The sequence below is a fragment of the Microcebus murinus genome, chromosome 15 (assembly GCF_040939455.1).
Source record: "Microcebus murinus isolate Inina chromosome 15, M.murinus_Inina_mat1.0, whole genome shotgun sequence".
NCBI classification, from domain to species: domain Eukaryota; kingdom Metazoa; phylum Chordata; class Mammalia; order Primates; family Cheirogaleidae; genus Microcebus; species Microcebus murinus.
In genome coordinates, this window is record NC_134118.1 from 54,788,128 (window position 1) to 54,802,702 (window position 14,575).

Genomic DNA, 14,575 nt, shown 5'->3' on the forward strand with positions numbered 1-14,575 from the left:
TTATATGCTTCTTTACAGGACAATATCCAAAGAGAGTTTAGGCAGGTAAAAACCATAATAAAAGTATTTGTAATATGGAAGCAAATTAAATATCATCATTACACAATAGTTGTAGTGGCTTGCTCCTAAAAGCTAACCAAACAATCTTTTCCTTTTGTCTTCAAACATTAATAGTTACTTGCCAGCTCACACCATTTATTAGATCCTGTTAGCCTTTTAAACTATGATCTATCCTCTTTACATTAAAGTAGCTTAAACATTACTTCGCCTCCTGCCTACATGCCAAAATTTCTTTCTCAAAAGTCTTCAATAAGCTCTTTGAGTTGAATCAGAGTCATTATTCATTCTTCACTGTCCCTTACCTTGCCTTGCCACCGACCTTGCTATTAGCAACTACCAATTCAATAAATAATTATTGTCTGTTTACCATATGCCAGAGATGAACTGCACAATTCTACCCTGATGGGAACACAAATAGTGTATGTTTTTATTTTTTTTTTTATTTTTATTTTTTTGAGACAGAGTCTCGCTTTGTTGCCCAGGCTAGTGTGAGTGCCGTGGCGTCAGCCTAGCTCACAGCAACCTCAAACTCCTGGGCTCAGCGATCCTTCTGTCTCAGCCTCCCGAGTAGCTGGGACTACAGGCATGCGCCACCATGCCCGGCTAATTTTTTTATATATATATCAGTTGGCCAATTAGTTTCTTTCTATTTATAGTAGAGACGGGGTCTCGCTCTTGCTCAGGCTGGTTTTGAACTCCTGACCTTGAGCAATCCGCCCGCCTCGGCCTCCCAGAGAGCTAGGATTACAGGCGTGAGCCACCGCGCCCGGCCTGTTTTTATTTTTTATAACTAATTCATTAAAGTCTAACATACATACACACTAGAGCAGTGCACAGATCTTTTTTTTTATTTCCCTTGCTCCCCTCCCTCCTCTTTTTTTAATTTGTGCACAGATCTTAAGTATACATCTCAATGAGTAATCAAAAGTGAATGGACTTGAGTCAGCACCATCAGATAAACAGATTATCAGTACCCTAGAAGCTCCCTTCATGCCCCTTCCAATCACAACCTCCTCTCTCCCTCCCCAAATAACCAATATGCTGACTTCAATACCATAGATGTTTTGCCTATTTCTGAACTTTATAAAAATGGAATCATAGTGTATGGCTTCTTATCATGCAAAATTATGTTTGTGAGATTCATCTGTGTGTGTAACTATCATTTATGGTTCTACAGCAGAGGTCAGCAAACTACAGTCCCCAGGCCAAAGTCTATTTTTATAAAGAGTTTTACTGGAATACGACCACACCTATTTGTTTACATAATGAAGGAAGTTGGAGAAAGGTACTATAACCTATGACTGCTTCATTGCTACAACAGCAGTTAAGTAGTTGCCACAGACAACATATGGCCCAAGAAGATTAAAATGTTTACTATATAGCCCTTTACAGAAAATGTTTGTCTACCCCACTGTATTCTAGTATATGAATACACTGCAATTTTTAAAAATCCATTCTACTGTTAATGAACATTTGGGCACTTTCCATATTATAGCTATTAAAAAAACATAGAAATTTCTATAAATATGTTTTGGTGAACAAGGACACAATTTTTTGTGGAGTATTTACTCAGGAATAGAACTACTGAATCAGGCAGTATACTTGTATTTAATGTTTAGTAGAAAATGTCAAACATTTCTTCACAGTAATGGTACCTATTTACATCTCCTTTAGCATATATTAAAGTTCCTATTCCTCTACATCCTCACCAACACTTGGTATTGCCAGTCCTTTAAAATTTAGCTATTTTGACCAAGAAGTAACACTAATGTAAACTAGGAACTGAGTAATAACGATTGCGTCTAGCTAGGTTCATCAAATGTAACAAATGTACCACTGTGGTGGAAAGATGTTGACAACGAGGAAGGCTATGCATGTGTGGGGGAAGAGGATATACAGAAATTCTATCTTCTGCTCAATTTTGCTGTGAATCTAAAACTGCTCTAAAAAATAAAGTCTATTAAAAAATGTTTTAGTCATTTTAAAAAGACCAAACTATAGATACCACAACATCCTGGATGGATCCCAAGGACATTATGATGAAAAAATACCAACCTCAAAAGGTCACATGCTGTATGATTCCATTTACATAATAATCTTAAAATGACAAAATTATAGAGATGGAGAACAGATTAGTGGTTGCCAGGGGTTAGGGATAGTGGAAGCAAGGGTGCGTAGCACAGGGAGATCTTTGTGGTGATACAACAGTTTGTATTTGTGGTGAATCTGCATGTGATAAAAATGGCAGAGAACTATACACATTTCTTATCACACACATTTTTGATAAGAAATGTCTATTTCCTGGTTTTAATATTGTGCTATAGTTATATAAAACTTAACCTTTGAGGCCAGGCATGGTGGCTCACGTCTGTAATCCTAGCACTCTGGGAGGCCGAGGCTGGTGGATTGCTCAAGGTCAGGAGTTCGGGACTAGCCTGAGCAAGAGCGAGACCCTGTCTCTACTAAAAATAGAAAGAAATTAATTGGCCAACTAAAAATATAGAAAAAATTAGCCAGGCATGGTGGCGCATGCCTGTAGTCCCAGATACTTGGGAGGCTGAGGCAGGAGGATCACTTGAGCCCAGGAGTGACTGGGGTTGCTATGAACTAGGCCCAGGCAACATAGCGAGACTCTGTCTAAAAAAAAACAAAAACAAAAAAACATTTAACCTTTGAAAGGAACTGGGTGAAAGGTACACAGGACTTCTCTGTACTATTTTTCCTGTGAATCTAAAATTATCTCAAAATAAAAATTCAAAAACTTTTAAAATTGTAGTCATTCTGGTAGGTTTATCTCATTTTGGTTTTAATTTGTATCACTCTAATTACTAATAAGGCTGAAAACCTTTCATATATTTGTTGCTTTTGCAGGTGTGGTGGCTCATACCTGTAAGTCCAGCACTTTGGGAGGCAAAGCCTAGAGGACTGCTTGAGGCCAGGAGTTTAAGATCACCCTAGGCAACATTGGGAGACTCCATCTCTACAGAAAAATATAATAATTAGCCAGACATGGTTGTAGTCCTAGCTACTCAGGAGGCTAATGCTAGAAGATTGCTTGATTTGGATAACTTCTTTTGTCATGTGATTATTCAATTCTATTGCTTGTTTTTCTGTAGGTTTGTCTTTCTACTGATTTGTAAGAGTTCTTTATAAACTGTTGTAAATATCTTCTAATTACTTTTTAACTTGCCTTTTTCTCTTATGGTGGCTTTTTTTTTTTTTTTTTTTTTTTTTTTGAGACAGAGTCTCATTCTCTTGCCTGGGCTAGAGTGCCGTGGCATCAGCCTAACTCACAGCAACCTCAAATTACTGGGCTCAAGCAATCCTCCTGCCTCAGCCTCCCAGGTAGCTTGGACTACAGACATGCACCATTGTGCCTAATTTTTTCTATTTTTTAATTGTTTGGTTAATTTCTTTCCATTTATAGTAGAGATGGGTCTCCCTCTTGCTCAAGCTGTTTTTGAACTCCTGAGCTCAAGCAATGCTCCCGCCTTGGCCTCCCTTGGCCTCCCGTGCTAGAATTATAGGCGTGAGCCACCACGCTCGGCCTCTTATAGAGTCTTGATGAAAAGAGCTTCTTCATTTTAACACAGTATCAATTATTTCCTTCATTGTGTTATTTCCTATTTAATAATTAATCTTCCCTACTCAAAGATTGTGGAGATATTATCTTCTAAAAGTTTTATTATTTTGTCTTTCACATTTAGATCCATAATCCATTTATAGAATTGGCTTTTTGTGTAAGGTATGAAATAAAGGTCAATGTATACTTAAAATGAATGTGTATTCTGCATATGTTGGATGCAATGTTTCACTTATATCAATTAAGTCAAGTTCTAAATAGTACTCACATTTTCTATATCATGAATTTTGGGTCTGCTTGCTCCATCTTGCACCTTTCTTAAGGTGTGCTAAAATCTCCCACTGTGATTTTGAATGTGTCTATTTGGCTGTCAATTTTTGCCTTATGTATTTTGAAGCTGTATTATTTAGATGCATACAAATTTAAGACTGTATCTTTTGGGGTATGAAACTTGTTACGACTATAAATTGCCCATCTTTATCTTTTTATTTTTTTTTATATTCTTTTCTTTTCAGCAGAGAATTGAGTTTAAGCATCTTTATATCTCATAAAATTCTTTTTGCCTTAAAAATATACTTTGGTTATTGACAGAGTTACATCAGCTTTGTTGTGTTTGGTGTCAATATTTGTCTAAATCTACACAAATATTTACCCTTCCCATTGCTCTTCCTTCCTTCATCTCCAAGCTTCTTTTTGGAATCATTTTCCTGTGCCTGAAAAACTCCCTTTAGTATTTTCTTTAAAGCAGATCTGCTGACAATAAAATTTCTCAGTTTTCATTTATCTGATAGTATCCTTATTTTACTTTCATTTTTATACAGGTTTATTGACAGCTTTATTTATTTAATTCACCTATTTTAAATGTACACTTCAATAATTTGTTTACCTTATTTTTTTCATTTTTGAGACAGAGTCTCACTTTGTCCCCTGGGCTAGGGTGCAGTGGTGTCATCATAGCTCACTGCAACCTCAAACTCATGAGCTGAAGCCAACCTCCTGTCTCAGCCTTCCCAATAGCTAGGACTATAGAAGTATGCTACCATACCTGGCTAAATTTTTCTACTTTTCGTAGAGACAGTATCTCCTCTTGTTCAGGCTGGTCTTGAACTCCTGGCCTGAAGCAATCCTCCCACCTTGGCTTCCCAAAGTGCTAGGATTACAGGTGTAAGCCACCATGCCCCACCCTTATTATTCTTTTTTAATATAAATTTATACCTTGCCTTGTTCAAGAAGGAATTGAAGAGATTTAATAATCATGTAGATATGAAAATTTGTATACAAATTAATTATAATTCAGCATGAGTTGAAAATAGGTTATGTACAAGGTTAAAGGTAGAATAGGAGAGTGATTTCTCTGGGGTGGATGAGTAAAAAAACTATTAAAGAAGTATTTCCTGTAAGGGTAATATGTGAACTGGATTTTGCTATCTAAAGGATAAAAAGGAGCTTGGCAAGTAAACAACATGAAAAGATATTGCAGGCAGAGGAAACAGCATATGCAACTTGGTATTTATGGATATGAATTTTAAAGCTGAGAGCAGTAGCACAATGAAGACATTTAGGTGCCAAATTCTTGTCTGCCAAAGAATTTGAACTTTATCCTGAGGGAGTTAGGAACCACTGAGTAGTATTAAGAAAAATATGGAAATAATCAGATTTATCTTAGAAAGATGAGAGATGATATTCTTTCCCTTGGAATCACTTACTTTGAAAATAACATAAGCCTGAAACTATTGGTGGCAATCATTGCTGCCTCATGGAGAAAGTATGATCAAAAATGAAGCTAACGCAGAGCAAAGCAGACCAAAGACAGGGGTGAAGAAAAGCAAAATCATTCTTTGACACCTTCTGCAAAGCCTTGTCTGAAATCAAGAATGGCTTCTTAGACTTGTAGTGAATTCCTTATTTGCTAAGGAAAAAATGAAATAAGCAAGAAAAGAGGAAAGACTATTCTCACAAGAGTAAAACTAGAAAGAGAATGAACTGGAGTCGAGAATGTACTGTAAAAATCCTATGGAGAGGAGAGAGCAGTAGGAATGGATAGGAAAGAACAGATAGGACCTAGTGACAAGCCTCATGTTGGAAGTTAGGATAAGTTGATGGGCATCTAAACAAAATAAAAAATAATAGGAGACAGGTTTTGAACAGGTTTTAATTTTTTTTTAATGAGAGAAAGAATATAAATGAGATACCTATGAAACGGGAGACAAATTAATTGGAGAATTTAATAGGCTACTGGTTATATGGTTCTAGAGTTCCACAAAAACACTAGGCAGTCATTAGCATATAGTAACTGATTAAAAACCTAAGAGTAGATTCTGTCATTTTTGGATAAGTTATCAAAGTAATAAGAAAAGTAGGCTAAGGAAAAAACCAGGGAAGACCACAAACCCTTAAAAATTGAAAAATAAGGCTCGGCCCAGTGGCTCATGCCTATAATGTCAGCACTTTTGGGAGACTGAGGCAGGAGGATTCATTGAGGCTAGGAGTTCCAGACCCCTAGGCAACATAGTAAGACCCCATCTCTACAAAAAGTTAAAAAATTAGCTGGGTGTGGTGGTGCGTGCCTATAGTGCTAGCTACTTGGGAAGCTGAGGTGGGACTTTTAATCTTCCTTTATTTGAAAGAGTCCTGCAGCCTTTTTTTGTTTTTGCCTTTCATGACATTGACATTTTTGAAGAGTTCGAGCCACCAGTTTCATCCTTCAGTTTGGATTTGCCTGATATTTTCACTATTCAATTCAGATTAAGTATTTTTGACAGGAAAATTATATAGATGATGTGCCCTCTTCAGTGCCTCACCTCAGAAGACATATGGTATCAGTTACAAAATTGGTGATGTGGTCAAAATTGAGGATTTGGTCAAAATTGATGATTTTTTTGTCATTTGGTTATAATGATGTCTACTCATTATAAAGGTATTTTTTCCTTTTATAATCAATATGTTACCTTTGGAATGATACTTTTGAAACTGTGTTCTCCAATAGTCTTTATTCAACTTTTTAGCTTCCACTGATGACTTCTGCCTGAATCAGTTATGCTTATTATAAAATGGTGATTTTTTATTTCTGTTATTTCCTCTATATTCATTAGTTAGCATTCTTCTATTAAAAAAAAACAACAACTTTCCTCTCCATCCCATTTCTACCCCGTTTTTATGTTTTAATTTTCTTTTTTTGTGCCAGTATGGACTCCAGAATGGATTCCTATCCATTTCTGCCATTATACATTTTGATGTTCAAATGTCTAAATCTAGTTAGGTTAGAACCTTTTTAAGATGGCTCCTGTGTACAACTAGTATGTCCCCATCTGTTTAGCACTTTCACAATTTGTGGCACAAGTGGTCTGCTTGCCTTTTTCTTTCTTCTTTTTTTTTAGGCAGAGTCTCAGTCTGTTGCCCTGGTTAGAGTGCAGTGGCATCATCATAGCTCACTGCGACCTCAAATTCCTGGGCTCCAGTGATCCTCCTGCCTCAGCCATCCAAGTAGCTGGGACTACAGGCACACGCCACCACACCTAGCTAATTTTTCTATTTTTTGTATAGATGGGGTCTTGCTCTTGCTCAGGCTGGTCTCAAACGCCTGACCTCAAGTGATCCACCCATCTCCACCTCCCAGAGTTTTAGGATTATAGGTATGAGTTACCTTATCTTTTTTTATTATTTTGTGTTTTTTTATTGTGATAAAACATACATAAAACTTACTGTTTTACTTTTATTTTTTTAAAGACAGAGCCTCCTTCTGTCACACAGGCTAGAGTGCAGTGGCACAATCACAACGGCATAATCACAGCTCACTGTACCCTAGCATTCCTGTAAAGCGATCCTCCTGCCTCAGCATCCTAAGTAGCTGGGACTATAGGCATGCACCACCATGCCCAGCTAATTTTTTCTATTCTTAGTAGAGACAGAGTCTCACTCTTGCTCAGGCTGGGCTTGAACTCTTGAGCTCAAGAGAGCCTCCTGCCTTGGCCTACCAGAGTGTTAGGGTTACAGGTGTGAGCCACCACACCCAACCTAAAAAGTTTTTTAAATAAATAAAGGATAATCTTGGTACCGCCTCCATTTTCTTATGTTTGGTCTCTTTGGTCTAAAGCTTTTCTAGTATAATTTCTCCAAAAGAAATAGCTTCTAGTCACCAACTACCATCCAGGAATCATTTTTCTAACAATCTTAGTCTTTCATTCTACAAAAATGACCTTTTATCTTCTTCACTCTTTAGACCCTCCCACCAGTCCCACAATCTTCACCCATATTTAATGAGAAAGGTTCAATCATGAGAAGTAACTTCCTCCTATTTCCACCAACAAATTTACATACCCATCTTCTACTTCTTCCCTTCAGGTAAAGAACAAGGTCACTTTGAAGGTCAATACCTCTGTATCAGTGGTTCTCAATTGGAGTTGATTTTGCCCACACCTCCGGTAGGTACATTTTTGTCATGGGATACAGGTTGAGTGCTACAGGTATCTAATGAGTAGAAGCCATAGATAATGCTAACTATCCTGTGAAGCCCAGGATAGCTTCCACAACAAAAAATTATCTCGTTCAAATGTCAATAGTGGCCAGGCATAGTAGCTCATGCCTGTAATCCCAGCATTTCAGGAGGCTGAGGTGGTAGGATCATTGGATCCCAGGAGTTTGAGGCTGTAGTGAGCTATGATTGTGCCACTGCAATGCAGCCTGGGCGACAAAATGAGACCATGTCTCCAAAAAAAAAAAAAAAAATCAATAGTTCTGTTCTGAGGTTGAAATAGTTCTGCTCCACATGCTCTGAATCCTACTCACTATTATAGTATCAGGAACTTAGCCCCATCGTCTACTCTCATCTGTATCTTCAATTCTCCCTTTCCACTAGACCATTCCTATCACTATGTTAAATGTTCTAGTACTTTCTATTTGTTAAAAAATATTAAAATACACAACGCCCCCATGCCTTGACTTCTTATCTATGTTCAGATACTGTCATTTCTCTAATACCTTATACCAAGCTTCAATATGTGAGTGCAATACATTCATATACATTTGAATATATTACACTCATAATTTTGCTTGTCTTCTCATTCACACTTTTCTCCCAAATTGTTCCACTGAGAAAACTGAGCAAGTTTCTTCTTTCTTGTTATCAAGAGGCTCATAACTAAATTCAATGATCAATTATGATAGTTATCTATAGACTATATTTTCCAGTTTAATTATCTGCACCCAGGCAACCCTTATGAATTATTTGGAGATTTCATTGTCAATAGTCAGTCATGTTCACTACCACATTCCCAGGAACACAGCTGGCATCCAAATATATGTTAATGAGTGAATCTCTGGCAAGGACTCAATTTATTATAAAGCTACCATATTTGAGGTATGAAACTGACTTATGTAAGAGACTATAGCTAGAATTTACATAGTAAAAGAAGACCTAAAATCAGTCTCTTGACTCACTTGTCTCTCCAGCAAGAAGTCTAGTTCAAAACCATTTCTAAAGAGAGAGCACTACAGTTAATATGAGGCTGCATGTTGTCCATGAAAGGAAAGTGATCTGAGGAAGTCTTTCAGAGTAAGGTATTAGAAGGAAGAGTTTAAAAGAGTTTTGCAGCTAGGCACAGTGGTGCACACCTGTAATCCTAGCACTCTGGCAGGCTGAGGCAGGAGAACTGCTTAAGGCTAGGAGTTTGAGATCAGACTGGCAACATAGCAAGACCCCGTCTCTATGAAAAGTAAAAAAAAATTAGCCAGGCATAGTGACACATGCCAGTAGTCCTAGCCACTGTGGAGGATCACTTGAGCCAGAAGTTCAAGGTTGCAGTGAGCTATGTATGATCAGGCCACAGTACTCCAGCCTGGGCAATAGAGCAATACCTTATCTAAAAAATTAAAAGAAAAGTTTTGCATTTTGAAAAACTTCCACAGACAGATGGCACAATTTCTACATAAAGTCTGCCCAAGCTTCTACATTCATTAAATTTCTGGTCTCCCCTCCATTTGTATTCTTGTTCCTAGTCCCACATAACCAAGTAGTCTTTGTTCTTTCTTCACATATACCCAGTCTTCTACAGTTTTCAAAATTCTTTACAACCCTATGAGGTAGAGAAGACAAAAATAATCCCTACCTGAGATTCACAGAAGTTAGATTTTGGTCCAGAATTGCACTATCAGTGGAACTTGCACACAAATTTACTCCTGGTCAGGAATAGGCTCCAGCTTTGCCAGGTAAGTTCTCAACTTAAGTGTTCTCTAGTAAGGAGAAAAGGATCAGCTCAAGTGGTGGTAAGGAGAGGGGAACTTTACATCACTCTCCTCTCAACAAGTCAGTATGATGCTATTGTTTCTGTCTGCCAGCCATCTCCTGGTAAATTTGTATACCATTTCCAACTACATACCAAATATTTCACTATAACTGAAGTTCCTTTCACTATCTGGAACAAATACACAAAAGGGCCTGTCAACATTTATAAGGGGAATGCTGCATAAGACAGTGAAGTAATCAGAAAAGTCAAAGTGAATGACAGCCATCGAGTCTCCCAAGGTGTGAGGGCCCCAATAATTTCAGAATATTGTCTGGGTCAAGGCAGAAGAAAGAACTCATCTCCAGTGTACCCTCTCAACAATGTAGCTACCGATGGTCTCAATCATCTAAAAACTAGAAATGTTCTCTCAAACAATACAAAGCCCAGTATACTGTGGCGGCTGATGCCTGTAATCCTAGTACTCTTGGAGGCTTGGGTAGGATTGCTTTAAGCCAGGAGTTCGAGGCCAGCCTAAGCAAGAGAACTCGTCTCTACTAAAATTAGAAAAAATTAGCCAGGCATGGGAGCATGTGCCTGTAGAGCATGTGCCCAGCTACTCAGGAGGCTGAAGCAGGAGGATTGCTTGAGCCCAGGAATTTGAGGTTGCAGTGAGTTATGATGATGCCACTGCACTTAACCTGGGGCAACAGAGCGAGACTGTCTCCAAAAACAACAAAAAAGCCAGTAAATAGAAGGAGAACTCTGGGAATTGATGCTTACACAACCAGTGAAGAGTAAAAGTTCACCTGGTAACACTCCAGGAAATACTGGACTAAACTGGTATATTGCACAAGCAAACTCAATAAGCCTAAAGATGAGATTAAGTGACTGACAGACATGATTCAGACACTTTAAATTTAAAGGTTCTTTTGTAAATGCTAGAGGCAAAGACATTAGCATATTTGGGTTTCTACATAAGCAGCTTGGGTTTCTAACTCTTATTCTGCAGCTTCAAATTAAGGATTTCTAGTTTAGGGGACGTAATCATGCGAGATCGTGGACTGGGCAATTTCTAGGCCTCATGAGCTCAAAGGCCAGCCAAGTCTGAGTGACAAGATATAAAGATTTGCCAGCACATTTTTGGAATGGATGATCTCTATGTCCTCAATACTGTACAGATTTACAACACCACTGCAAGCAGACTAGTAGAAAGGAAGACAAATAGCTGGATGCAAAAAAGCACAGGTTGAACCTTTCAAAAAGCAAACAACTCTGCACCTCTAAGAAGTAAATAAATCAGCTTTGGCTTGCCTGTTTTTGTACCACCCACACTTATTTATTCTAGCATTTTCATAGTTATGAAATGTAACATATAGAAGAATACATAAAACATAAGTTCAACTTATTTATAAATTCATGTAACAATTACCAGAAATACAACTGTTAGTTTTTTAGAAACCCATGTATCCTACAGCTCTCCCCACTCCTTCTCCAAAACCCAAATCCTGATTTATATAATAATTATTCCAGACTTTTCTTTATATAACCATCTATATTTATACATGTCCCTGGAAAATATATGTTTGATTTGACCTGTTCTTGAGTTTTATGGAATCATACTTTGGATGTAACTGTAAGGTTAGTGGCGGCCCCCTCCCTTCCCTAGATCAAAAAAGAAAAGGTTCATGAGACCAGACCCACCAAGGTCAAAACTGCCAGGCCCTGCTGAGAGGAACCACACCCAGATGTCCACCTGGATAAGAGAACTTTTCGGCTCTTGGATTCCACAAATACCTCCAGCCCCTCCTAAAATCCCCAGCTCTTCCCGCCAAAAGTCCCTAGCCAGGCCCAAAGGGTATTATAAAAGGCCTCAGCCCATTCAAACAGCGGCGACTTCTGGGGGCCCCCACTCTTGGGGCCCCAGAACCTCTTCCACAAGTGCATAATAAAGCCACGTGGTTTGGCCCCCACTCTTTCTCTCTCTGTGTCTGTCTTTTCTTTTCGCCACTGCCGAAAAACCTTACAGTAACCTCGCTTAACTTTTTTCACTCAGCATTATTCTCTACATGGATTCCTAAATATATGTATGGCAAACATTTTTTTCACTCCTGTACAGCATCACAATGATTTCTATACAATGACATATCCAGTCAAATAATGATGGACACATGTATGGCAATCATTTTTTCACTACTATATAGCATCATAATGATTACTGCTATATGATGACATAAGCAGTCTAGTCCTGATGGACACTTTGAATATTTCCAATTTGTGACTATAATGAACCATTCTGCTATATTATTATATATTGCTCCTGATGAACACTTCTAAGTTCCTCTAGGATAATGCTGTCTAATACAAACATAATGGAGGCTGGGCACGGTGGCTCACGCCTGTAATCCTAGCACTCTGGGAGGCTCAGGCAGGAGGATCACTCAAGGTCAGGAGTTTGAAACCAGCCTGAGCAAGAGCAAGACCCTGTCTCTACTAAAAATAGAAATTAATTGGCCAATAAGAAATATATAGAAAAAATTAGCTGGGCATGGTGGCGCATGCCTGTAGTCCTAGCTACTTGGGAGGCTGAGGCAGAAGGATTGCTCAAGCCCAGGAGTTGGAGGTTGCTGTGAACTAGGCTGACGCCACAGCACTCTAGCCCAGGCAACAGAATAAGACTCTGTTTCAAATAAATAATAAGTAAACATAATACAATCTTAAATTTTCTAGAAGCTATATTTTTTACATTAAAAATATTTTTAAAAAGTAAATTTTTAATATTTTATTTAATCTATTACTTCAACATGCAATAATTATTAAAACTTGAGATATTTTACATTCCTTTTTCTTACTAAGTCTTCAAAATCCAGTATCTTACATTTAAAATACATCTTAGACTACCCACATTTTGAGGGTTCAATAACTATTAATACATGTGGTTAATGGCTACTATATTTGAACAATGCAACTTGAGAATATATTCCAGAGTGGAAATGGTGGATCATAGAAAATTATTTACCATTTTTTATTCCCACAGATTAATTGAAGTTCTTGTTCCAAATATTCCTCTAAAACCTGCCATCTGATGTTTTCACTTTGCTAATGTAGGTTTTATGCACTATTTCACTGAAATATTTTCATCTCCTTGATTAATAATGTTGAATATCTATTCGTTTTCTATCATTTGGACTTCCTTTTGTAAGATGCATGTTTGTCTTATAAGCAGTTTTCTACTGAATTTTTTTTTTGAACAGTTACAAGCACTTACTGTTTCATAGACATTCTTTTTTTTAAAGAGATGGGGGGGGGGGGGTGTCTCACTTTGTTGCCCAGGCTGGAGTGCACTGGATTCACAGCCACAACCATCATGAACTACAACCTCAAACTCCTAGGCTCAAGGGATTCTCCCACCTCAGCCTCCTGAGTAGCTATAACTACAAATACACACCACTGCACCCAGCTTATAGACATTCTTAATGCCCAGACTGTTTTCGATTTGGGGATTTTTTTATGCATTCTTTTAATTTATATATATATATATACATACATACATATATATATAATTTGTTGGGTACATGTGCTTTCTTAATACCTGTATAAAATGTGAAGTGATCAAATCAGGGTAACTGGGATATTCATTATCTCAATTCTACTGAATCTTTTTTTTTTTTGAGACGAGTCTCACTTTGTTGCCCAGGCTAGAGTGAGTGTCCTGGCATCAGCTTAGCTCACAGCAACCTCAAACTCCTGGGCTCAAGCAATCCTACTGCCTCAGCCTCCCGAATAGCTGGGCTACAGGCATGTGCCACCATGCCCAGCTAATTTTTTCTATATATATTAGTTATCCAATTAATTTCTTTCTATTTATAGTAGAGACGGGTCTCGCTCTTGCTCAGGCTGGTTTTGAACTCCTGACCTTGAGCAATCCACCCGCCTCGGCCTCCCAGAGAGCTAGGATTACAGGCATGAGCCACCCTGGCCGGCCTCTACTGAATCTCTTTATTGTTCTGTACTTCATTATGAATTTGTTTTACAAGACCTATCAAATCATGAATGGAAACCACTTCCTTTGTGAACTATGTATGCACTCTTTTGAATGTTTTAATGACAATTATTTGTGTTGATTTTATGAATCTTGTCCTCTAAGATTGTGCTTTTTTGCCCACTTTAGAAATCTTTTCCTACTCTGAGATCATGACTATCTTTTATTATCCCTTAACAGCTTTATGTTTTTGTCCTTTATTGGGATAGATTTGACTGACAGGTATAATATTTTTTTCCCATACAACTTTTCAAGCACCGTGTGTGAAAAATCAGATCGTCTCCTTCCTCATTAATATTTAACCTGCCTGTCATTTAACAAATGTCCATATATGCATGAAACTATCTGTGGATTTTCTATTCCATTCCTACAGTCCATCTTACACACTTAAACCGTGAACATATGTCAACCTGCCTTTAGGATTGTGTTCAGTTGCTTGTCCATTATACTTTCATGTAAATGTTATTTTTTATTTGTATTTTTTTTTTTTTTTTTTTTGAGACAGAGTCTCGCTTTGTTGCCCAGGCTAGAGTGAGTGCCATGGCGTCAGCCTAGCTCACAGCAACCTCAAACTCCTGGGCTCGAGTGATCCTTCTGCCTCAGCCTCCCGGGTAGCTGGGACTACAGGCATGCGCCACCATGCCCGGCTAATTTTTATATATATATATCAGT

General features: G+C 38.0%; 1 protein-coding gene across 9 annotated transcripts in view; it reads right to left on the minus strand.

The window, feature by feature from the left end:
* LARP1B (La ribonucleoprotein 1B) overlaps positions 1-14,575 on the minus strand; it is a 121,430-nt gene that overhangs the window by 40,266 nt on the left and 66,589 nt on the right. Inside the window, exon 12 of one of the 9 annotated variants that reach the window (XR_001160830.3) lies at positions 9,748-9,871. The exons of 7 other annotated variants lie outside the window; for them this stretch is intronic. Coding sequence is in view for 1 of the 2 variants with exons in the window: in XM_012791082.3 (XP_012646536.1) it covers positions 9,812-9,871 (60 nt within the window). In the remaining variant the exon portion in view is untranslated. Of the gene's footprint in view, positions 1-484; positions 9,872-14,575 lie in introns of those variants that run through there. One more of the 9 variants, XM_012791082.3, reaches the window with a different exon arrangement.